This window comes from Babylonia areolata, chromosome 3 (assembly GCF_041734735.1).
Source record: "Babylonia areolata isolate BAREFJ2019XMU chromosome 3, ASM4173473v1, whole genome shotgun sequence".
In the NCBI taxonomy this organism is placed as follows: Eukaryota; Metazoa; Mollusca; class Gastropoda; order Neogastropoda; family Buccinidae; genus Babylonia; species Babylonia areolata.
Window position 1 is genome coordinate 46,692,674 of NC_134878.1, and position 27,578 is coordinate 46,720,251.

General features: G+C 41.0%; 1 protein-coding gene across 2 annotated transcripts in view; it reads right to left on the reverse strand.

The window, feature by feature from the left end:
- The window catches only part of LOC143280022 (HBS1-like protein), a 33,582-nt gene that overhangs the window by 5,066 nt on the left and 938 nt on the right, over positions 1-27,578 (reverse strand). The window contains exons 2-15 of one of the 2 annotated variants that reach the window (XM_076584481.1): positions 26,487-26,555; positions 25,864-26,025; positions 24,438-24,572; positions 23,789-23,839; positions 12,831-13,212; positions 12,112-12,194; positions 10,697-10,856; positions 9,364-9,476; positions 7,610-7,726; positions 6,407-6,510; positions 5,386-5,515; positions 4,403-4,576; positions 2,947-3,042; positions 2,044-2,147 (exon numbers count right to left, since the gene is read on the reverse strand). In XM_076584481.1, the coding sequence (XP_076440596.1) occupies positions 2,044-2,147; positions 2,947-3,042; positions 4,403-4,576; positions 5,386-5,515; positions 6,407-6,510; positions 7,610-7,726; positions 9,364-9,476; positions 10,697-10,856; positions 12,112-12,194; positions 12,831-13,212; positions 23,789-23,839; positions 24,438-24,572; positions 25,864-26,025; positions 26,487-26,555 (1,880 nt within the window). Of the gene's footprint in view, positions 1-2,043; positions 2,148-2,946; positions 3,043-4,402; positions 4,577-5,385; positions 5,516-6,406; positions 6,511-7,609; positions 7,727-9,363; positions 9,477-10,696; positions 10,857-12,111; positions 12,195-12,830; positions 13,213-20,634; positions 22,962-23,788; positions 23,840-24,437; positions 24,573-25,863; positions 26,026-26,486; positions 26,556-27,578 lie in introns of those variants that run through there. The other variant, XM_076584480.1, reaches the window with a different exon arrangement.

Genomic DNA, 27,578 nt, shown 5'->3' on the forward strand with positions numbered 1-27,578 from the left:
TGCTTTGACAGGGCTTTGTCAAGAGGCTAAAAAAAAAAAATACAGCTCCCCCAGACAGGAGACATCAGCAGTGGAGTGGTAGCTTACAGGTAAAACACCCCCATAGAACAGAAAGCAAGAGAATCTGTGCTTACAGGTTTGAATCTCACAACTGACAAGATTTTCTCCCCTTCACCATACTGTGAGTGATGGTCTTGACACTGGTCATTCAGTTGAGATGATAAACCAATGTCCTCTGAATAGCATCCATGTATAAGAAACCACCACAACAAAAGTGTCATCCCTGATAAAAATTATGCAGAAAAATTCATTTTGATAAGAAAACAAACACATCTGCAGGCAGAAAAAGAAAGACAGACAAGTGGCACTGCACTGTAGCTATGCGCTCTCCCTGGGGAGAGCAGCCCAATTTCAAAGAGAAATCTGTTGTGACAAAAATGCAAGACTGACAGACCACTCGCTGCACAATGCTCACACAGCCATTACCACCTGCCAACAGCACATTCCTTTCAAATGTTGATGAAGCTGAAAATCAAGGCCTGTATCTAAGAGTTACATTCTCTAGCACTAACGACACTAAAGCTGGAATGAGATTAAGGCTCTTTGTTTCGGTCTAAAATTGCTGCTTTCATCTTCACCATTACAGACAAAAACAAAGTTCAGCAGTCAAGGGGTTAAAATAAAAAAAGCAATTAAAAAACAACAACGCATACATATAAAAAACAGAAGAAATGGCAGAACACCAGAGCTTGCTGACAGACAGACACGCTACAGGCAGACAGACAGGGTGCTGCAGTACAGACTGACTGGGAAGCTGTGGGTGATGGACAAACTGGGGCTACAGACAGACAGACAGGGAGCAACAGACAGACAGGAAGCAACAGACAGACAGGAAGCAACAGAGAGAGAACTACAGACAGACAGACAGGGAGCAACAGACAGGAAGCAACAGACAGACAGGAAGCAACAGAGAGAGAACTACAGGCAGACAGACAGGGTGCTGCAGTACAGACTGACTGGGAAGCTGTGGGTGATGGACAAACAGGGGCTACAGACAGACAGACAGGGAGCAACAGACAGACAGGAAGCAACAGACAGACAGACAGGGTGCTGCAGTACAGACAGACAGGGAGCAACAGACAGACAGACAGACAGACAGACTGGGAGCAACAGACAGACAGGAAGCAGGAAGCAACAGACAGACAGGAAGCAACAGAGAGAGAACTACAGACAGACAGGGTGGTGCAGTGAGGACTGACCGGGAAGCTGTGGGTGATGGACAAACAGGGGCTATAGACAGACACAGACAGACAGGGAGTAACAGACAGACAGGAAGCAACAGAGAGAGAACTACAGGCAGACAGACAGGGTGGTGCAGTGAGGATTGACTGGGAAGCTGTGGGTGATGGACAAACAGAGGCTACAGACAGACACAGACAGACAGGGAGCAACAGACAGACAGGAAGCAACAGAGAGAGAACTACAGACAGACGGACAGACAGGGTACTGCAGTACGGACTGACTGGGAAGCTGTGGGTGATGGACACACAGGGGCTACAGACAGACAGACAGGGAGCAACAGACAGACAGGAAGCAACAGAGAGAGAACTACAGACAGACAGACAGGGTGGCGCAGTGAGGACTGACCGGGAAACTGTGGGTGTTGGACAAACAGGGGCTACAGACAGACAGACAGGGAGCAACAGACAGACAGGAAGCAACAGAGAGAGAACTACAGACAGACGGACAGACAGGGTGGCGCAGTGAGGACTGACCGGGAAACTGTGGGTGTTGGACAAACAGGGGCTACAGACAGACAGGGAGCAACAGACAGACAGGAAGCAACAGAGAGAGAACTACAGACAGACGGACAGACAGGGTGGCGCAGTGAGGACTGACCGGGAAACTGGGTGATGGACAAACAGGGGCTATAGACAGACAGACAGGGAGCAACAGACAGACAGGGAGCAACAGACAGACAGGAAGCAACAGAGAGAGAACTACAGACAGACAGACAGACAGGGTGGCGCAGTGAGGACTGACCGGGAAGCCACGTGTGATGGGGTGCTCCAGGCTGAACAGCACGATCTTGGCACGGATACGCAGCGCACACTTGGACGGGGATGTCGGGTCGCACAGCACAAACCCTGCCACAGACATCACACTGCTACTTTCAGACGCATGTTTCGCCCATCTGCTTGTGTTTGTTTAGTTTTATGCATTGCTTTTTTTTTTTTAAATCTTCTGTCCAACATTTGTCATGTTATGAGTACGTTGGACTTGGCTGTTGGCTGAGATATTGTGAAGGGTGAGTGACGAGCCTGTGGATGCACAATGTAATTTCCAAATGGATGAATAAAGATACACTGTATTGTACTGTATAGTATAGTATTGTATTGTACTGCACACCCACGTCAGTTTCACCAACAGGTGAAGCCACGCTCACATTTTCTGATAGAAACTCACTGGTATCCAGCATTCCAGCTTTTCAGTCATGCAGAAGCTCTCTTCAGCACGTAAGAAAGAAGAACGAGCCAGTACAACCAAAACTGGCTGTGTTTGTAAATCACTTAAGTTTGGTCTCTGACCAAAGATAACTGCTATACAGGTAGCAATAATAATAATAATGAATAAAACAAAGATAATACAAGCTGAAGGCTAGCTATATGATTTTCGTTTTAAAAAAATTGTCAAAAAAACTGTTATTATTACTGTATCCCTCATTAACCAATAACACGTTTCTTGCTCAAGCACTTGACTCAGACCATTCCATACAGAACCCCCTTTTCACCGTCCATCCCCCAAACTAATTCTCTAACACACACACACACACACGCACACACAAAGCAAAACATCCATGTTACTCCACCCCCAAAACTAATTCTCCAACACACACACACACACACACACAAAGCAACACATCCATGCTGCAGGTGTTAAACTTACCAACATTAACGCTGGTCATGTCAATGTTAGTCAAAGAGAAAGTCACATGATCTCCAGCGAAGGCTATCTGAGAGGCCACATCATCCACAGCCACATCTGCAACAACAAACAAGTTTTTTTTTTCTTTTCCCCCCTCTCAAATTCAACACATTCTCCTTCCATTTTTCTCGCCATGGAAAGGTCACTCACACCAACCTATGACACGCACTTCACTTTCTATTCATTCACACCACTCTATTTTACACCCCCTCCACCCCCCCCCCCCCAAAAGATTTTTCTGAAATTAGGTCATCCATGACACCACAAACAGAAAACAACATGAAGTTGGCATGTGGAGTTACAGAAATACAATGACAAAAAGTAATAAATAAACAAAAAGGAGGAGTTTGTATTATACTCCATGTTTGGTGTTAAATATACTTACCATGTCAAACTGATGCAAACTAGGCCTATTGGTTTGCTCTGCTTGGCCAAATTTCGCGCGGCTAACAGTGAAAAGATGGGCCCACCGCTCTCAGCCAATCAAACGCCTCTAAAAACTATAAGCGCTTAATCATTCCTTTGGCCAAGGCTCTCCACGCCATCTTGTCAGGTTTGACAACAGCCAACAGAAAATTACCAGCAAGTGCAGACTGTTGAGTACAGATTTCTTTCTTATATTCTCACAGATGTCAACAAATTCCATACTTTTTACACTTACAGACCCCTTTCCAAATGAGGCGGAAATTTTTCCAGAACAAAGTCAAACTGAACAAAAAAATTTGTTACACCACTGATGAAAAAGACTGGAGGGTATCTCAGAAACAATGTTAATTTTCATCAATTTTTGTTCATTTGTTTGTTTTAAAAGTGTTTTAAGATATTCATGTTTCATCGCACAAGCCCCAACACCATTACATGCCAACAAATGCAACCCCTTAATCTCCTCTGCAACAGAGAAGTCAGAGTGCTGAGGTGGTCTCATGGCAATGCACACGACCAGGAAGAAAGTGTCCACAAGTTCGAGTCTCATATGCGGACCAGGACTTCTACTCCAGACTCCCCCAACCACAAGACCTCCTTGAGCTGTGATCTGTGTACCAGTGATTTGGATGAGACGATAAATCAAGGTCCTGTGTGCTGCACACATTTTGTGATAAAAAATAATACAACGCATTATTATATCCATTGGAAAACTGAGCTTACGCTAAGTTTTCCACTGTTTATTGTATTGCGTTGCATTAATTTGCTGTCACAAGAGATTCATATGTGTGAAACAGGAAGGATATTCTTTTCCTGAATTTACGCTGAGCAAAAACTACTACCCCTGTGTACACGAAGAAACTGAAACTAGGTGCTGCTAGTGACCTCCCTTAGTGTATTCATTCCACCCCCACAACCCCTCCCCCGTCCTGCCTACAACCCTCAACACAAAGCGTCAGAGCACAGAATCCAAACCCAGCCAACCCAGACTCACTTTTGACGCCGGCCATGTTTCCAGCAGGCATGACCAGCACCTTGTCGCCCGGCCGAACGTAGCCAGCACTGACACGCCCCGCCACGCTCAGCCCGCCCAGCGTGCTTTTGAACACGTCCGAAACACTCATCCTAAATGGCTTGTCCACCGGCCTCTCTGGGTTCCTGAACTGATCTGTACACACACACACACACATGCACGCACACACAGATGACAAGCAGCAGAAGGTGTTAAGTGTGCACAATATCTATATTTTATGATTAATCACTAGTCACACATACCACGGTTTTCTTGTACTTTTTCTAGACATTTCCCACAACCAACTGAAAATTATCGACACTAAATAAAATGAAGTGAATTAAAAAATAAATCAATAAATGCATTAAAAAAAAAATCTTTTGAAGCGTCTGCTACATTGCTGACATGAGAGATCAGTGAATATTATCCTGGTATCAATGTTCAATTCTCATGACTTTTCGTTTTTCCAACGACAAACATGCAGTATACTTTGAAATAAAAATAAATAGATATCGACAGGTACAGGTTATGTATATAACACTTCCTCACCACTCTGTGTATTTCATGCCACCACCAACATACACACACACACACACCCACATGGACAAAAATATCTCTTAAGAAACAAATGAAACAATTTTTCAACAGTTTGTGTGTTTTGCAGTGACACCGACACCCACATGGACAAAAATATCTCTTAAGAAACAAATGAAACAATTCTTCACCAGTTTGTGTGTTTCACAGTGCCACCGACACCCACACACCCACATGGACAAAAATATCTCTTAAAGAAACAAATGAAACAATTCTTCACCAGTTTGTGTGTTTCACAGTGCCACCGACACCCACACACCCACATGGACAAAAATATCTCCTAAGAAACAAATGAAACAATTCTTCACCAGTTTGTGTGTTTCACAGTGCCACCCACACACACACACCCACACCCACACACATGGACTGACCGATCTGAGAGAGGAGGGAGGGGCCAGAGTACCACTGAACCAACTGTGGCTCCTTGGCCTCCTTGGTCAGGTTCTCCCCAGCCAGCCCACTGCAGGGGATGAACGACAGGTCCCCCTCCTTGAACCCCACCTGAAGAACACCACCATCACCATGCATCAACACACCTGCCAACCCCCTGCAAGGCTTGTTAGTAGACAGTCATTTTTGGACTAAGTGTCAGTTACAAATTGGAGTTGAAAGCATCTCCCACGGACACAACTCAATACCAAAATGGGACTCTCGTTTATTATTAAAGATTGTCAATATTACATTTTTTTTTAATATTTCATACATATTCACAGAGTGTAAAAATAAACTGCAAGAGTGTAAAAGTATTGCATTTTCTCCACCTCACGAGTATCATCATCATCAGTCCCTCAACCCTGAGAGTCGTTGGGGGATCATGACTGCTCAGGAGACAGATGACCTCCTCCATTCTGTTCTGTTAGCAGCCATCCAGAGAAGGTGGCATAATGAATACTATGTTAATCTGTCAATACAGAGAGTCCATGAGGGTCTGGGTTCGAATCCTGCTCTCGCTCTTTGAGTGGAAAATCAAACTGGGTGTCTAGTCATTTGGATGAGACAATAAACCTAGGTCCTGTGTGCAGCACACACTTGGCACACTGAAAAAGAACCCATGGCAATGAGAGTTTTGTCCTGTGGCAAAATTCTGTAGAAGAAATCTATTCTGATAGGTACCAAAAAAAAACCCAAAAAAACCAAAAAAAAAAGCATGCACTCAAGGCCTGACTAAGTGCGTTGGGTTATGCTGCTGTCAGGCATCTGCCCAGCAGATGTGGTGTGGCATACATGGATTTGTCTGAGTGCAGTGACGCCTCCTTGAGAAACTGAAACTGAAACCAGAGAAGATCTGTTGAATATTGTCCCATCATCCAACCTGAGAGTATATATGCAGCTGTCCCTTCATATATAATTAAATATTCCACAAAACAGAAACAAGACTGATGGTCGGCTCACCTGTTTGAGAAACTGTCTCAGTTTCTTGACGATCTCATCATAGCGGCTCTGGTCCCAGTCCACTGTGTCCATTTTGTTGACTGCCACAATGATCTGACTCACACCTGTCCCACAGGTAAATCAAAATAATTTCCTTCATGTAGCGCCTTTCCATGTAAAACATGCTCAACTGCACTATACTATGTAAAAACTGACATGTAAAACATTGCATTTGAACACTAAAAACTACAGCTTGCATGCATAACCCTATGCAGACATCAAACCAAACACTCAAACATTAATTTACATACACAGAGACACAAAAATGTCACACCATACATATCACACATAATACCTATATGATGAACATCACAACACAACACTTAAACACCAAAATCAGTACCAAAATTACTCACATTTAAAATCACAAAACTTGAAATCAACCCCGTCTCCCTCCCTCCACACAACACCAAATACATACACAGACACACTTGCACACACCAGGAGAGGTGTGTCTCCGAGTTCTTTTTGAAAATTGAAAAACACAAGAGTTTCTCTCAGGAACAGAAGTAGGAGAGGGGCCAAATACAGGAAAAGAAAAAAAGCTCCTGCTCTGTTGGGTGGAGTGAGGTTGCAAAGGGAGAAAGATAGGAAAGGATGAAGAAAAAATGTACAAGTCTATAAAGATGAAGAATGCATGCACTCCCATCCTTAAGGTGATAAGCTGTAACTTTCAACTCGGAATTAGACTCCTGCAATTAGAATACAGTTTGGGGCTGATTTGTCAGCACATTTTACAATTAACAGGTGAAAAAAGGAAATGAGTTTTCACCAAACCAAAATTACAAACTAAATGTTTCCAATAAACCTACAAATGAACTAAGCAACTGTCAGTAGTACACAGTTTCTTGCTCTCAACAGAAATTCAAACATGCAACAAACTTCTGATAGCGTCACTGGAACATTATAAATTGAAGAGACAACTCAAGTTTTTCACCCCACACAGCACACGGAAGTCACAACAATATTTAAGGTCCCACTCACGATTCAATGAAAACCTTATTATTTTTTCCACATTAGTAGAACATAACCCACTACGATAAAACAGAAATAAAAGAGCGATGAGACATGGACACAAGCATACTGGGGAACAAAGAGACAGACAGACTACGGCAACGACAAGAGAGAAAGAAAAAGAAAAGAAAGAAAACTTTTTTTTTTTACCCAGCGATCTGGCCAGCAGCGCGTGTTCCCGGGTCTGCCCCCCAGACTCAAACCCAGTCTCAAACTCTCCGCGCGTGGAGTTGATGACCAGGATGGCCACGTCTGCCTGAGCCGCTCCTGTTGCAAAACAGCTTCTGTGCTTGTACTTTAGTCAGTGAGATCAGGACAACAACATGTAGGTTTCACATGGATGACTCAGGGATGAGACTGACATGTTTCAGTCTGAAATCACTTTTATTGTCTTCACATTCAAGTGTAAAATGAACAGGGAATAAACTACTGTTCAAATCTTCTCTCAGTCCGATTTCAGATCATACAGTCTGAAGAATCTCATGACTGCATACATTATGACAGCACATGGTTCAGGAACTCACACACACACACAAACACACACACAGATGTATCAATAATCATCATCATCATCATCTTTTTCAGTGCACTTGGTGCATGCTGCATACAGAACCTCAGTTTATCATTTCATCTGAATGACTAGACACTCAGTGTGATTTTCCAGTCAAACATGGGAGAAAGGGCAAGAGCTGGAATTGAACCCAGACCCTCACAAACACTGTATTGGCAGATAAGAGTCTTAACCATTCTGCCACCTTCCTCCTTACTTGTACTTAGTCTTCATATTATGTAAGGGGTGTGTTCAATGTGTGTATCTGTTGTTACCCTGTGCGTATACATGTTCACATGCTGAGTAAATTAACTTGTATACACTATAGCAGCTGTTATGTAAAGAAAAAACAACATAAATTGCAAAATATCTGCCACAGTACGACATAAATATCAACTGCATACTGATGATCATCAAAGACATACGACATCAACCACTGGGCGCTTGTACAGATCCTGATCTGCTGATTGTTACCTTGATCATGTAGTTACCGGTCATCATGTTGGGAATGAAGTACTGGTAGTTACCTGTGGTCATGCTGGGAATGAAGTGCTGGTAGTTACCTGTGATCATGTTGGGAATGAAGTGCTGGCAGTTACCTGTGATCATGCTGGGAATGAAGTGCTGGTAGTTACCTGTGATCATGTTGGGAATGAAGTGCTGGCAGTTACCTGTGATCATGTTGGGAATGAAGAGCTGGCAGTTACCTGTGATCATGTTGGGAATGAAGTGCTGATAGTTACCTGTGATCATGTTGGGAATGAAGTGCTGGTAGTTACCTGTGATCATGTTGGGAATGAAGTGCTGATAGTTACCTGTGATCATGTTGGGAATGAAGTGCTGATAGTTACCTGTGATCATGTTGGGAATGAAGTGCTGATAGTTACCTGTGATCATGTTGGGAATGAAGTGCTGATAGTTACCTGTGATCATGTTGGGAATGAAGTGCTGACAGCTACCTGTGATCATGCTGGGAATGAAGTGCTGATAGTTACCTGTGATCATGTTGGGAATGAAGTGCTGACAGCTACCTGTGATCATGCTGGGAATGAAGTGCTGATAGTTACCTGTGATCATGTTGGGAATGAAGTGCTGATAGTTACCTGTGATCATGTTGGGAATGAAGTGCTGACAGCCACCTGTGATCATGCTGGGAATGAAGTGTTGATAATTACTGTGATCATGTTGGGAATGAAGTGCTGATAGTTACCTGTGATCATGTTAGGAATGAAGTGCTGAAAGCTACCTGTGATCATGCTGGGAATGAAGTGCTGACAGCTACCTGTGATCATGCTGGGAATGCAGTGCTGATAGTTACCTGTGATCATGTTGGGAATGAAGTGCTGATAGTTACCTGTGATCATGTTAGGAATGAAGTCCTTGTGCCCAGGTGCATCCAGTAAAGTCACCAACTTTTTGTCTGTCACAAATCGTGTCTGGGCCACGTCCATCGTCACACCACGAGTTCTGTCAAAAAATGCCATCACCTTCATTTCAATGTGTTAAAGTACCATTGATTGGTGTGTACATATGCCTCTGACATGGACCGATAATTGGTTGGGAATGTCTGATCATTTTGCAGGTGAAGAAGTCTTAATATCCTAATATCCCGTTCATTTTTCACAGGCGGTGTCATTGCATTCTAAGTATTTCTTTTCTTTTTTTTTAATTAATTTATTTTTTATTCTATCTATCTGTTTACTTCATCATATTTATCTATCTGCCAATTTGTTTACTTGGTCATATATCCATTTCTTTTTTGTAGACCATTTTCATACACATCAAATGAATACACACACACACACACACATTCACAAATACATACATGTATACATTTTAAGAATTCAGTAGCATCTCAAGGCCTGGCCAGAGCACGGGTCTATGCATATGGACACACACACACACACACACACTTACAATTTTTGAATTTGGTAGGCACTTAAGGCCTTACTAGTACATTGGGTCTAAATAGCGTGGGTTTGGATTTACTTTGTGGTTGTCTGATTGGTGGTGTGTTTTTTTTCATAGGGTGTTTCTTTCTTTGTTTTTAAAGCAGAGGTGGTGTGTTGATTAATCCACAAGCTTTGACACCTTGAAATTGAAAACATGCATGACAAAAACCCACTCTTCACTCAAGTCACCCATTTCTTCCCAATTGCACACACACAGTCCTACTGACACACACACACACACAGTGGAGGCACCATAATTTGACAGTGCAGAGACAGATCCAGGGTGTGGACCCCTACCGTTATGTACATGTACACACACACAAACACACGCCAAAACACAACGCAAGACCACACACACACACACACACACACAGTGGAAGCACCATAATTTGACAGTGCAGAGATAGTTCCAGTGTGTGGATCCCTACTGTTATGTTATGTACATGTACACACACACACACACACCAAAACACAATGCAATACAACACACACATACACACCAGAACACAAAACAAGACAACACAATGCAACACACACAGACAACACACACACACCAGAACACAAAACAAGACAACACAATACAACACACACATGCACACACACCACAACACAACACACGCACAACACACACAATACAACACACACACACCAGAACACAAAATAAGACACACGATACAACACACACACATACACGCACACACACACACACAACACAAACACACCACACACACACACCTTTCCTCGTCGGTCTCGTCCAGGACCCAGGCATAGGCGAAGGAGCTCTTGCCCAGCTTGCGTGACTCCTGCTCGTACTTGTGCATGGTGCGCTGGTGCACACAGCCCATCTGGTACAGCAGGTGGCCCATCAGGGTGCTTTTACCTGCATCCACATGACCTGCATACACACACACACACACACATTTTGTTTCATAATTTGCAAAACCATCTAATCATGACTGTACAGCAGTATAATCATCTATCAGATGTGATCATTAGTAAGATACAAGACAGTGCAATACAAGACACACACACCATCATCTATCAGATGTGATCATTAGAAAGATACAAGACAGTGCAATACAAGACACACACACCATCATCTATCAGATGTGATCATCAGAAAGATACAAGACAGTGCAATACAAGACACACACACCATCATCTATCAGATGTGATCATTAGAAAGATACAAGACAGTGCAAAACAAGACACACACACCATCATCTATCAGATGTGATCATTAGAAAGATACAAGACAGTGCAAAACAAGACACACACACCATCATCTATCAGATGTGATCATCAGAAAGATACAAGACAGTGCAAAACAAGACACACACACCATCATCTATCAGATGTGATCATCAGAAAGATACAAGACAGTGCAAAACAAGACACACACACCATCATCTATCAGATGTGATCATCAGAAAGATACAAGACAGTGCAAAACAAGACACACACACCATCATCTATCAGATGTGATCATTAGAAAGATACAAGACAGTGCAAAACAAGACACACACACCATCATCTATCAGATGTGATCATCAGAAAGATACAAGACAGTGCAAAACAAGACACACACACCATCATCTATCAGATGTGATCATCAGAAAGATACAAGACAGTGCAAAACAAGACACACACACCATCATCTATCAGATGTGATCATCAGAAAGATACAAGACAGTGCAATACAAGACACACACACCATCATCTATCAGATGTGATCATTAGAAAGATACAAGACAGTGCAAAACAAGACACACACACCATCATCTATCAGATGTGATCATCAGAAAGATACAAGACAGTGCAAAACAAGACACACACACCATCATCTATCAGATGTGATCATTAGAAAGATACAAGACAGTGCAAAACAAGACACATACACCATCATCTATCAGATGTGATCATTAGAAAGATACAAGACAGTGCAATACAAGACACACACACCATCATCTATCAGATGTGATCATCAGAAAGATACAAGACAGTGCAAAACAAGACACACACACCATCATCTATCAGATGTGATCATTAGAAAGATACAAGACAGTGCAAAACAAGACACATACACGATTAACAGGAACAGAGTGACATTCCCACACGCATTCCCCAGTCACCTGGTATTTCATGCTTACCTATAACCACCAGGTTGATGAGTTCTTTATCTCCTTGTCGTTTAGCGTACTCTGCTTTGGCATCAATCTTGTCATTCTTAGACCTGGTGAAAACAACAAAACAACCACTTACAACATGTTATGTTTATCAACAACCTGAAGCATGCAAATCAAATCATACCGAATCATACTGTTTACAGCCAAGCCAACTGTAAGGTTCCCTTTTGGATTTTTTTTGTTTTGTTTTTGAGACATGAATAAATAAATACCAGCCTAAATGATATAAATACCTCTGTATAATCAAAATGAAAAATAAAAGCAAAAAAGATTCTAAACCAAATTTACCAAAATCTCCCTCTGCTAGGGAACCTAAAAAAAACTGTTGGCAACTGTACCCTTTGTTATCTCTCCAAAGTCTCAAAAAACAGTGTATTTCACAGCACATATTACCTGAATGCCTGGCTGAATAAATCACCATCATCTCTGCTAAACAATTTTCATTATTTTCCCCACACAGTGAACTACAGGTGGTTTCCCCCCCCCCCCACCAGACTATCATAGAACTGAAAGCATGACCTTAATCAAACAAACAAAAAACAGCAAAAAACCCCAACAACCAACAAATAAAAAAAACACATAAGATAAACAACAGCCGTAAGTGCCCTATTATCCAGTGCAAGTGAAAAACTGAAAATCAACACCCCCACCGCCCCCCATCCTGTCCATTCTCACACACTCACTTTGACGCCGATCTTGGCACACCCATGGGCGGGTGCTCCCACCGCTGTGGAGTCTGAGACCTGGAGGTGGGCGGGGATTCTGACCCCTTGCTGGCTCCGGCCACGGAGGTCACAGCAGGGTTCTTGGCAGCAGGTCCATTCCGGCTCGGCTCCAACGACACGGCGCCCACCGCCTCGCTCAGACCATCGGTGCCAGACTTGGCCGAAGATGCCTGCTGACCGATGCCGTTCGAGTCGAGTTCAAATCCTCTCTTGTGGATGCGGGGAGCGGCGGCCGTCACCACCGGTGGTCTTGAGGCGGCAGGATGGGGGGACTGTTGTTGCCTCTGACTTGGCTCTTGTGATTGTGAACTACTGGCGGGTTTCGTGTTGTTGGTGGCTCCTGGCACACAGAAAAAAATAAATAAAATTGTGCACTGGCAGATGAGAGCGAGAGCGAGAGAGCCCAGAGACAGACAGAATCCACAACTTGGAGATCAGAGGAAACCACTACCTCTTGTGATACTGGGCACAGGGCCCCTCACCTATGCAGGCATCTAAATAAAATCCAACCATCACTTCACCAAGAAACAAACAAAAGAACAAAACAGCATCATATACTGATATAGCATTTGGCCCTCCTGAGCTGTGACATAAACTAAAAATCAAAGCAAATCACACTGCTTAGCTCAGCAAACTGTAAAGAAGCCATGTTGGCTCTTTAAACCAGTAGAATGGAACCCAAAATAATGTTTTAAGGTCACCGAAAGAACCAAAAATAATGTTTCAAGGCCACGGAGAGAACCCAGAATGTTTCAAGGTCATGGAGAGAACCCAAAATGTTTCAAGGTCATGGAGAGAACCCAAAATAATGTTTCAAGGTCATGGAGAGAAGCCAAAATAATGTTTCAAAGTCATGGGGAGAACCCAGAATGTATCAAGGTCAAGGAGAGAACCCAAAATAATGTTCACAGGTGTTGAAAAGAACCCAAAAGGATATTAAAGGGTCATGGAGAGAACCCCAAAATAACATTTCAAGGTCATGGAGAGAACCCAAAAATAATGTTCAAAGGTCAATCAAAGCAAAGGTTAAAAACACCAATTCACCCACGTCTCGCTCACAAGACAGACACTGAACGTCACAAAACCAGAGACAAGCTGCCAGGGCGCACAGCTGACCAACTCGCCATGCAGGCCCTGTCAAGTGTCATGTCATGCCAAGTTTGATTCGCTTTCTCTTCCTCTGCTCAACGTTATGTTTTCCTTTGCTTAGATTATACACACGGTCGTATAATGTGGAATAAAACTGTCAGTATTTGTAACCTTTGACAGGGAGTCACACGTGAACGGAACAAAACTTTTTACACTATGTAACACAGCCACACACACATTATAAAGTCCACCAACAATCAGACTCTCTCTCTCTCACACATACAATCACACACAGAGTGTGAAGCAGTCATGTGTCTAAACTACGCAGATCACACACACACCCCACAACAAAAAAAGAAAAGAAAAAAAAAGGAAAATGAATTTCATGTTTTGATTCCATTTTTATTGAACCACAAATGTATGTTCACTAAGTGTTTTGGAGATCTAGAACAATATCCGTATACTGATACTGACTGATCACCCATTTCAGTGTGTGAGTGTCCACAAAATCATCAAGCATTTACACTCTCATCTTCTAGATATATATGTGTTCAGAGAAAGGAGCACTGTATTCCAGTCAAGGAAAAACATATAGACAAATATTGTTTAACAGGGACAGGGGGTGTTTTTTTAAGTAAAAGTGTACACACACAAAGGTGTATTTTACATGCATGGATGTTCTTTGTGCATGTGATGTTTGAAATATGTGTGCGCGTACATGTGTGCGTGTCTGTGTCTGTGTGTGCATGCATGCATCTGTGTATGTGTAATGGTTTAGTAAATATTTTTCTGTGTTCATTCATGTGCATGAATAACTATAAGCATGTATTCTTTATCTTGCACACTTCCTGATTTTGACCCAAAAATACACAAAAAATCTCCAATAAATATATACAAAAGCAATCACCTTATTTTACAAGATATGCTTTATATACATAAATCTTTTTTTTTAATGCTAATATGAGGATTATAGAAAAGAAGTAGCACTTTCTATTGTGAAACTATAAAAATTACACCATGGTTTGGCTTCTGTCAAAAATATCACATTCATATGAACACAACAAACTATCACTGTTAATGAATTCACACCTTGACCAGACATTCCTGAAACATGTCTGCCTAAAGTGAGAATCCCACAGTATTTTATCTGTCCAAAACCATTTGATTATATAAAAAAACTTACTTAAGGTTAACAAAACATATAAAACTGCCTACCATAATTTAGACTAGCTGCCAGTAAACTGTACAAGTATAAAAATTACATGATAATAAAGTATACAATTGTATGATATATTAAAACAAACAAACCAAAAACAAAAAAACAAAACAAAAACAAACAAACCAGAAATAAAAGAGAAAAAGGTCAAACAAATAAATACCAACATTGGACTGGAATGCCTAAAAAAACTGATTGAATCCAGTCTTGCTGCTTTAGAGAAATGTTTGATAATCCATCAGATGTGGTGAACTGCTAATAGTGCTCAAAAGCCATAACAATTTTACAAATCAATTACATTAGAATTATATACAAACAAAATACATATAATCAAAAGACTAATAAGATTCTTTTCACTGAATAACAAGGCAGCTGAAAATAAATGAGTAAATGAATAAAACTTTCCACTGATACAAAAAAAAAAAAAAAAAAAAAAAAAGAAGAAAAAAGCAAAGGCAAAGAAAAAAAAAGAAGAAAGTTTTGAAACTGAAAGGAGGGGGGAAATGAGGGAGGTGGGGAGCTGACTGAAAAGTGCTGAATATACACTAATACAGTGAGAGCAAGTATCTTTTGTTTTTAAATCAAAATACATATCTCATCGGGCTGTTCAGTGGTGAAGTTGAACATTACAAGGTTTCTCGGGTTAAAATAAAAAGGAATCAAAAACAAGAAGAGAGACAGAGAAAGAGAGAGAGAGAGAGAGAGAGAGAGAGAGAGAGAGAGAGAGAGAGAGAGAGAAATCCTGCAGCCAGTAAAAAAATTCCCAGAAAACAACAAACTAACTTAAATGGGTACAAAGTTAATTCACTAAACCCACAAAAGACAGTAAAACGTGGTGTTGTTTTTTTTAGTAAGGTGATAAATTTGATTTTGATTTTCTTACACTAACTTGTACGCGATTCCAATCAGAATTAATTGCACTTATCTTACAGAAATAATGAAATGTTTCGTATGTTTAAACATGAAAATTCATAATGTTTCACTGCAAGTGAAACAAGCATGCTGAAACAGTGCATGACATTGACAGATAAAATACTGGATTCAGAATGTGACATAACATTCAAAAGGCAGGTGTTATCACCTTCCCCCCCCCGCCCCTCCCCCCCCCCCCCCCAAAAAAAAAAACACAACAAAATCAAAGGAAAAATAGTATGTATGATACAATAATCATGTCACTGTGAAATCTATTTGTTGTTATAAATGTAAGTTGCCAAAGAAGGACAAAAAGAGTTGCAGTCATATATCAGTTTAAATCAAAAGAGAAATAACCTGTCATTTGTGAAAAAAAACAACAAAAAAAACAACTAAAAACAAACAATCAAAAACCTGTGATAAGTCCCTGAACAAGTAACTTTTATTTTCCTTATCATATAAATTAAACCCCACACTCTCTCCGGAATGTTTCCAGTATCCTTATGACACGCCCAGGGATTTATGAATAAGTGCAGGAAAATCTGTACAAACACTTGCTGTTTATTTTCAGTTCTATCTCACTGCTTAAAACTAGTTTATCAAAGACCACTGCAAAAAACGAAAACTAACAAATAACAACGTGAAAGGATCTTTGATTGTGAAAAATAATCTCATTTTTAAAATGGTGAACTGACTTCACCAAAAGCAATATAAAGATCAAAAGAAACTTTTTAATTTGGTGAGCATACTGCTGCAAGAGATCTTTGTATTAAGCAGAACATTAAAAGTTTATACCCAACACCACATAAATGTACACATTCTATTATGAGAGTTAGAAACAGCACTGAGTAATCCTCAATAGTGTATGCCTATGAACATGTTTAGATTATGCATGTGAATGATTAATATGTACAGCACTTTTTTTTTTCTTTTTATGACTTTCTAGGCATGCATGTGAATGTGCAGTATGTAAAAGTATCTTTGCTCATGTGAATGATCAGTATGTACAAGTCTAAAACCCCTTGAATTTGATTTAAAAAAATTTTTTTAACAAACTAATCTAGCACTTAATAAATAACATCATTGTCATTATCTTATCTTTATTATAAATGGTTTTCACAGACATACGCACACACATCAATAGATAAAAGAAATAGAAAAACAAAAAACAAAGAAGAGATCAACCACTCCGACATGCATACCTCTCTCCCATCTGCATATTTCTTGAGTTGAAACAAAAAAGAACTTTTATCCCATGTAAAAAACAAAACAAAACATGGTTATGAATCCTCTATTTTACACTTTACTTACAGACCACTTTCACGGAGACATAAGGTATATTTCAAGACTTGTTCCAGGTTTAAATATTGAAAAACATCAATGACAAATTGGAAAAAAAGAATTCTTAAACGATTGTAATTGTTTCAAAACATACGTGGAAAATGCAACATCCCTTACATTATGTGACACCCTTCGCCCTGAATATCTTTTGAACAGCACCATCCTGTAACCTTGACCTCAAAGGTTATCCGGCAAGGTTTTTTCATTGCTATATTGCATACACACTATTGTTAGAAATAACAATCTCCATGCAAAGTCTGATGAACATTAGATGAGTACCCAGGCACTATCATGCATCAAATCTTTTTCAATGATAAACTGCAACCTTGACCTCTGACCTTGATTTAGGGTTTATCCTCTTGCATAGTATTTCGACCAATCACTACACATAGTTTGGTAAAGACAGGGCAAAAGACAACCTCTGTCTTACCAACAAGCAAAATTTTTCTGTCAATTTTAGAATGCCATGTCATGATGTCAATCTTTGATGGCTGACCTTGACTTTCAATAGAATTCCTGCCTTCACAAAGGCCAATCATGGTACCATATTTCATGGCAAAATGCCACTATTCTGCAAAAAATACTGTTGTATATGGCTATGTTGTAATGCATAATCTTAATATCTGACCTGGTGAAGCTATGAATATTGAGCTAATAAAGCAAACTGTAAGAATATGAAAACTACCATTCATTTGAGTTTGGTTTCTTTATCACTTCTGACAGCAAAGAAAATGCTAACATTTAATCTTGTTTTCACCAGTCAGAAAAAAAACAAGTATTACAAAACAACAACAACAAAAACCAACAAATGGAGACACAGGACCATTAACCCAAGCTTCCATCAGTTCAAATTCAATAAAGTTATAAAAAAAATTTAAAATACATGCAGGGACAAAGAATGGGCCTGGATCAGTGTTAACTGTCAAAAAATCCCAACTTTTTTCAAACAACATTTATGAAAATAATACAAGAGATGTATATTTTTTGTTTCTGAGTATCTTCGATATAATGCTTTGTGTCAGTAGCTTCTGTGACAGTTTTTTTTATTTTTTTTTTTTAAATCAAACATGGTATGCAAGGTCCTCACACCAAATACCACAAAGTGAGACCCATCGCTGAAGACTTCCATTGCAAATGTGGAGTCGACAGTGGAGAAAAACTGTCATGAGAGAGAGCATGAGAGTGACAGGTGTGGTGTGTGGTGGGGGTGGGAGCTGGAAGGACAGGTAAAGGCTGGGAGGGAATGCCAACAAGAAAGGAGCAGACTTTGAAATGGTAGTAAAAAAAATTAATATAAAAAAATATGGAGAGAGAGAGAGAGAGAGAGAGAGAGAGAGAAGAAACAAATATGTACAGTTTGCAAACATGCATTTGCATGGGTGTGTATGTGTGTCTGTGTAACTCTGTGTGTGTGTGTGCGCATGCTTGTGAGCGCATGCATTTGTGCCTGTGTATGCATGCAGGCTCTGAAGTTGTCTGTTTACATGCGTGCCTTCTGACAACACTGTTCCCACAACTTCAGTGGTGACAGGAGGGCAGTTCTAAAATCAATTTTCAAACTGAACAGTGAACTGCACATGTGAACAGTATGGGCAGGGGTTTGAGATATGTGGTTTACAAAAACCATAAACTTCACAAGAAGCACACACCCCCTCTCTGCACATTTCAACCTGAAGTTGAGGATGGGTGTTTACTGGGTTCTTCGCCCTTTGAGGGAGCCCATTCCCTTACTTACTTTCATTGAATACTATTGGCTGGGTGTTTACTACTTGAAACTGAAGTCTCTCGTTCAAATGATGATACCAATAAACTGTTAAAATGTGCATTTGATGTTTATCTGTACTGAAGTCTCCTTGCTTGGTTTATCTCTGCCTTCTTCATTCAATCAGCTTTCTTTTTGTTGCCCCCCCCCCCACTCCTCCCCCTTAAAAAAAAGAAAATGGCGGGGGGTGGGGGGGGGGGAGGCAGTTACAAGGTATTTTAACCTATGCCATTTTTAACCCAACATGGGGTGGGTGAGTGTTTACAAGGTATAGTTCATATTAAATCATAGTACTACAACCATTTTAGAAAACATGCATCATTTGTTAATCTATATTATAGTTTACAGTACTACCATTTTAGAAAACATGCATTATTTGATCACCTGTGTTCATATTATCTGTGAACATGAACAATAATAACAACAACACTGACAGCTTGTAGTTGCACCATCATGTCAGTAAAATGTGTAAGTTACAAGAGATATGAAAAAAAAAGGTAGCAATTATCAACCAGCACAATGCTTGTAATAAATGTTTATTTTGACCAGTTTAGTTCTTAATAAAGGGATGTACAAAAGCAATTCAGTCAAACATATGGACAATAATGATTCAATAAAGTTAAAAAAAAAAAAAAAAATCTTAAAAACAGCATCAAGCACAAGAATTCAAGAGTTACATTGGCATTTTGAAAAAAATATTTTGATTTTTTTCTCTCTCCCCCCCCCCCCCCTTTTTTTTTTTTTTTTAAAGACTGAAAACAATTTTTACATAGACTTGCATCAAATCATGAAAAAGTGAAGGGGCCTTAATCTGATTTAGAAATAAAAAGCAGCAGGATTTTTCTGCAAGCACAAGCAGTTCCAAGTTCATGTCGTATGGATATGGACATTTTGACCGTGTTCACGGATGGACATACCACATGGTAAACTTTCAGCACTCGGTACAAAAAGGCTGCACATATCTCAGGCTAGCTGCAAAAATTGCATGTCAACCAACCACAGTTGAAGAAAAAAAAATTCTATTTTTCTTTAGACAAAAAAAACAAAAAAAACCCGGGCAGGCAGCATTACAATTAGGGGGAAAGAGTAAAAATAAGGAGGTGCATAGAAGCGTTGTTCTGGATATTGTTCATCTCCCAAGGAAACTATACACATAACAGAAGCATGGGTGAAAAAAAAATCCTCTAGCCCTGCGAGCTATTTTCCGCCTATTGTGTCTGTTAAACAGTCCCAAACTTGGAAATCTGTTTCCCATTGATCATTCCTGGAAAACAAGTCAGTGAGACACCATCCAATTTTGCCTTGCACTGCGTGCAGTTCAGTGCTGCTCTGAGTGGCCTGATCTCGGTGTGGAAATAAAGATCTGGTTCTCTCACTGTGCCCCACCCCCACCCCCAAAAACCCCCATTCATCCCTGCCCCCCCAATTGCATTTTCCCCAACACAAAAACACAAGCTGAACAAGTAGATCCTTCTACCACAAGCAGAATTCTCATCTATCAATAGTCTCGCAGGTTCTGTCACTGACGAGACACAGGTTCTGCCAATGAAGAGAAGGAAAACTGTTCTAGTATTTGATTTATAATGTTCACAGATATAAAGGTCAAGCAGATGGGCCCTCATCCACATGTGTGCTGACATAAACGTGCTGATTTTAATACTGAGAACATTATGCTGACTGTCAATACTGCGGTCCCATATGATCTTCACATTCAACAGTCCAACTGTGAATCCTGGACAACACTGGAACCACCGTCACACCAGCCCTGAGAGTCCCAACTTCACTATGCTGACAGGTTCACATCAAGGATTCGACACAAGATCCTCAGGTGCGTGTTGTCCAGTACGAGTGAATGCCCCCTTCTGCCGGGCTTGGACAATGTCGTCTGGGGAAGGGGTCCCAAAGTCAAACCTAGCCACTTTGTGCAAAGGTACCTCAGCGTGCACTTTTCTTTTTCTGGTCTGATAGGAGTACTGGAATTCAGGGAACTGGACTTTTCTCTTCTTTGGTGCTGGTACAGATTCTTCAAAGGAATACTTTTCTGAAATCTGCAAACAGATGCAGCGTGCTAATAATGAGGGAGCTTTTTTTAAGGCTGGGTCCACCGTGGTGGGGTCAAAACAATCCGGTTCAAAATGTGTAACTTTTTGAAAAACTATCTCCTCTTCCTCCTCATCTGACTCTGGGCTGTCATCTTCTATGCCCGGAGTTTCTGGTTTGGAATGTTTGAGCTGGAAGGTCATTTTCTTTTTCAGACAATCTGCCAGAGACAAAGCAACAGCCTCTCTGTTCCTCACACATTTGTCTTTCAGTACCGTGTCCTTGGAATCTTGCGTGTCATGTGTGTTAGTCAAATTCTCCTTGGGCTTCAAGATAAGCCTGTGTTCCAACTGCACTGCTAGGTCAGTGTTCTCCTTGTTCTGTGTGGTGTTAGCAATGATGTCACGTGAAGAGTTTACTGATGATGGAGGATATTGCTTGCTGCCTTTGCTTTGATGCTGTCTGACAAGTTCGGACAACGACAAACCACCGCCCTCAGACATTGTCCCCACTCTCTCTTTCCTTTCCATCTGCATTCCAGAGCACCCCCCCACTTCCAAACTGGGTCTGGTGGATACATTCAGACCTGCCAGAAAGCTGTCAGAGTGTGAAGGAGGACTGTCACAGCTCACTGCTGGAGCAGCTGGTTTACTCTTGCACTTAGAACGACTCTGGATCAGCTGTGAAAGAGACAGACCTGCCACAGATGAACTGTCGCTGCTACCACTGCTGTTCACGTTGGTTTGACCTGATGTTTTCCCTACTGGTTTGTCAGGGTTTTTCTGATTGTTGTGTAAACTGATGAGCTCCTTGAGAGAAAGTCCCTTCCCCTCTTGACCTGATGATGAAACAAGGGACGAAAGTGATGAAGCAGCTGATGATGATGAAACAAGAGATGATGACGACGAAGAGTTTGAAGAAGTAGGAATTGCTGATGACTGTACTGAAGGCACCAATGAGAAAGAAGACTGCTTGTTCTGAGCAATCAGTTCACTCAGGGACAGACCAGAAGTTGCTTTCTGTTCCTGCTTCCGAGGCACCAATGAGGAGTTAACCGAGGTTTGCAATGCCACATCAGCATCGGACGCAGAAATTTCCTGTGCTCTGATAAGGTCACTTAAAGACAGACCACCAGATGCTGCTGAAGAGTTTGCTGATGTTCGCTCTGATGGTTGTGGCATGGAATTTTTCTGAGCTCTGATAATGTCACTTAATGACTGACCACTGCTCTTGCTGCCCTCTTCCTTTAACACTGATGATGACACCGACTCTGGACCTGAGGAATCACCATTTTTCCTCAAGCTAATAGTATCCTTGCTCTTCTGAAAAGGCTGCCCTCCATCCCCAGAACTCTGCTGTTCCACAGCACTCTGCTGCTGAATCAGAGCCATTAATGGTGTTCTTGGAGGGCTGGCAAACTGGGGCGGAGTGGAGGTGGTGTCAGATCCGCTGTCCCCTCTCCCTGTCTTCCCCAGGCCCCTCATACCCTGGGGAAGGTACCCATCTGTCCCAGACAAACTACTGGGACTACCCACGGAGCTGGGTGAGGATCGGATGCTGCTCACCGACCCTCGGCTCTCCCGGCTACTGCCTGTACCCAACCCAACAGGAGGGGACATTCCCTGGTGAAATCTGAACCTGACCCCCATCCCTGCTTTATTAAACTGATGTTCCTGCTGATCTAGAAAACTGATTTCAGACAGCAAAGCCTCAATATCTGCATCATCGCCTTACCTTACAGCAGCCATTAGAAGATACACAGAGAGAGACAGCAACACCATGGTAGCACAGACAGCAGTGTGACCACAGTCCAGGAGGACATGGAACAGAAAAACACAGATGGGGGCATTTCATTAGCATGGAGAGACCAGCTTATATCTAATTATCAAAGAATAGTGTACAAACACAACCCCTCAATCAATCTTTAAAAAAACATAATCTTTAAAATGAAATAGTGAATTGCAACTAAAATCAAAGTAATAATCGCCTAACATGGGTTGATCAATACCTATGTCAGTTACAGTAATACATCTATTAAGTGTATAAAGCTACAACACTTTGTAAATTTACAAAGCAGCATTAGCGTTTACCATTTAAATTTGCAAAGTGTTATTGTAGATTATCAATCATAACAAGTAAGAAAAATGTCAATGCATTCACTGCAAAAAACAAAAACAAAAAAGTCTCATAACTTTCATCTGACAGCACTGATTTCTGTATGAAATTCTAGGAGTCTCATAACTTTCATCTGACAGCACCGATTTCTGTATGAAATTCTAAGAGTCTCATAACTTTCATCTGACAGCACTGATTTCTGTATGAAATTCTAGGAGTCTCATAACTATCATCTGACAGCACCGATTTCTGTATGAAATTCTAGAAGTCTCATAACTTTCATCTGACAGCACTGATTTCTGTATGAAATTCTAGGAGTCTCATAACTTTCATCTGACAGCACTGATTTCTGTTCGTAATTCTAATCTAAGTTCACAATTCTGCAAGTGCCAAGGTTGTAGCCATAAAGAAAACTGAGGTGAAAACTTTTAAGAAAAATACCTTGTGCTCGTTCTCTCTTCTTGCGAGGAGTCCTCTGGGGCTTTGGGGCACCTGCATTGCAGAAGATATACATGAATTGGTAATATCTTGAAAATGACTGTTGCATAAACACAGCAAGCTAGAAAACAAATCTGATATTTCACTGAGCATCTAAATTCCAACAGAGCATGGTATGTGATCATAAATATTTTTGCATCAACAATCAAATGATGACTGGAATCAGACCCCTGCCAGAGTCTGTCACCAGTGGGTCTGACCAGCAGCATAACTCAACGCTCCAGTCAGGCCTAAAGTGCATACATATATGTATTTGTGAACCTATCAGAGTGAATTTCTTCTACAGAATTTTGCCATAACAACACTCATGTTGCCATGGGTTCTTTTTCAGTGCACCAAATGCATGCTGCACACAGAACCTTAGTTTATCATCTCATCTCAATGTCTAGATCCTCAGTTTGATTCTCCAATCCAAATAGGGAGAAAAGGTGAGACCGTGATTCAAACCCAGACCCTCACAGACACTGTACTGGCAGATAAGCATCTTAACCATTCCGTTATTTTCCTCCACACTCCACTGCCTTCAACATTGGAAGGATTTAACATAAAGTTGTCCGAAACATCAGGCACTAGGACAAACAGCACAGTGTACCTGTTTGTGACAGCAGCTCATCCAGTGTAGCCTGTATGCTGAAGTTGTTTCGCAGAATAGCTTCTTTCAGCTCTGCATCTCCCTGGCTGTCTCCCATCACGTTGTGGATCTCTTCCAGACAACTCTGCAGTCGAACTGAAAAGGGCAGTCTTTTTGTTAGCCAGGTTCTGTTATGTTTTGAAATGCCTCCCTACCCCTCTTAACCCCCCCCCCCCCAGTCCCCCTCCCCCAACTAAGGGAGTTGCCATGAGCATCATGTGTGCCTGTGTGTGAAGAGCAATGCACTGGCGACTCTGTGTGTGTATATGTGTGTGTGTGTGTGTGTTTGTGTCTGTGTGTGATGGTGGGGATTGCCACATCATATCAATTACACTCCCCTAATGTTTAACTCTCTCCGGACGAAGGAATGCATGAGCATTCCTACATAAAATGTATTCGGTTTCAGACGACGAAATGGAATAGCATTTTCAAGAAATAAAAATCCATCACGCGCTGTATACGTGATTTTGTGATTAGCCAAGCAAAGTGCGCTATTCTGGGTCACTCCACAATCGAATGGTATGATTGGTCAGCCTGCCATGTGTGGCCCGTCTCGCACACACGCTGACAAAGTCACTGACCAGTCGTCTGCTCGCGTGCCAGCCTGTTAGCAAAGCGGGCTCTTCTCAAAATGTTGTGAAGCGAACAAGGCAGCGACGGCAACATTTTAGGGTTGCCGAAGTACTTGAAATGCTACAAACTGAAGGGTTGGACATTGAAGAGGTGGACGATGATGAAGAAGAAAGCGAATTTAATGCAGAAAGCGAGCATGGGTATGGTGATTTGGGGTGAAAAATTGGCAGTATTTTCTACATATGGCAAAACTGTAAAAATGAGAATTTTTCAAATATTTTTTTTATATGTAATAGCTCAACACATAATAAACCAGTTCTGAAAGTTTCATTTTCTTACTCTCTATTTTGTATTTTTTGTAATTTTTTTCCCAAACCCTTACAAATGGGCTGTCTGTGGGGAAAAGCAAGGGAGAAAACTTGTCGTCCCGAGTGAGTTAATGATCAATGTTTGGTTTAAAACTATCACTAAAAAATACTGCACCCTGACACCCCAATAAAGTGTTAACTGCATATAATAATACTGATCCAAATTAAACCACAATGTGTTTGCTCTCAACACTGTTTACCTTCAAGACAATTTCATATATATATATATATACAATTCAGACACAAATCATAGAAACCACAAACACCGTAACTGTCTGCCAATTCTACACCAACACTAAAAGAACTGTCTGCCAATTCAACACTCAGAAGAAGATAAAACTTAAATTTCTATGTCTCACAATTCTGGTTCTCGAAACGTTAAGACTAAAGTCAAAATGAAACACAAAGACTATTCTTTTGCACCAGTCAACACATTGTTCACAAACCTCTGTCGATATCTGACAGTGTTTCACGCCCAGTGGTTGGGGCAGCCGCCTGTGCCTCCATTGGTTCGGAGTCCATGCCCATTTCATCTTCCTCTGGTATCTCATCTTCCATGTAAGATGACAGATTATAGTTCTGCTCACGGTTGTATGTGAACTGTGCAGCTGAAAGACAGAGACAAGTTTGTGTGTTACAATTATTTCCAAATTATCAGGCTGTCCCCTTCAACCTCATTTTGCAAGACTCATCCCCTTGAACAAAGCAACCTTCACCAATCAAAGACCCAAGCCCTCAACAACTTAACCATTACTAAGGGCATTAACCAATAGCCTAAATAGGTCATTAAACTCAACTTTATCAGTATGCCTTTTTTTGGAACTGGCAAGAAACTTAACAGTGACATATTTTTAAGAAGCACTTTGGGTCTGAAATATGCAGATTAAGATCTGACATTTCTGACACTGTGAGTCTGACAGACCCAGTAACTTGACATTCAAATTCACACAGTATAACAAAGGCTTCGGGCTTTTTAAGCTCACTGTTTTCTAGTCAATCAAATATCCAAAACTGGGAAAATATAAATCATATACTCAAAAGTGTGAAAGCAAACAAGCAGTCAACATACCCGTTGATGGGGAAACACAGTATCGATCTTCATATGACTGGCCATAGTCATCATCCTCATCATAGCATTCTGCAACAGCAGTCACCAAGCAAATAAGCAGTATTCAATTATCAAATCAATAAATAATTTTAATTTCAGTGTTAGCCCTTACCTCCCCTCCTTTAAATCTATTTTAATAGTTGATCAGAATATAAACAATGTCATTTCATGAGACCTGGAAATATCAAACACTGCATGGCGAAAATTGAAACAGAAAGACATACTTGGATGTGCAATTTAAGTTTAAGACCAGTGTTGCTATGGGATGCATTTTGTATGTGAGGAACTCTGTACTGCACAGCCTTCACCTATACTGCCACCTTCTCAGTCTCACTCATCAGTTAAATTTATCATACTAAATGAAACTTCTTTTCTTTTTCCTTTTGCTAGCACCACTATCTTTTTGGCACATGTGCTAAGCTTTTATGCATATGTAAAGCTCTTTCAAAATCCCACAGGACGCAAACTGAAATCTGTGAGAATGATATGTTTACTTTAACTTAACCCTTTCTGTGACAATTCTATCTCTAATTTTAAGCTTAGTCAAGTCACTGACAAGTATTTGCCAAGGGATTTTGGTCACAGACGGTAATAAATTTTGTTCAGATTCTGGCATGTAAACTACAGAAAGAAAGTATGTGTAACTTTATACTTTTCTGAAAAAAAAAAAGCAGCATACAATCCAGTTATGGCATAATAATTTTGGGGGGTGGGGGGGTTCCTTTTTGCTGCTCTGTAGGGAATGCAGTCAGTGCTAGCCCATCAGGAAGGGGGTGGGGGGTGGGGGTGGGGATGAGGGTGAAGAGAGCAGGGGCCACCACACTCACTATTTCAGGCCTGAGGCAAACAGAGGTAGGCCAAAAGTTGAAACATTAATTTTACTTGTTCAGTTGACTCTGTCATATTATTAGTATTGCTATGATGTTACAACAATTGTACAAGTTATTGTCAGGTCAGGTCTCTACCTGCCACAGGTACCATGTAACCCTGTGCTACCTGTCACATGTGGGCAGATGGAGCTCGACAGCCTGGGAAGGCAGTCCATCTAAGACA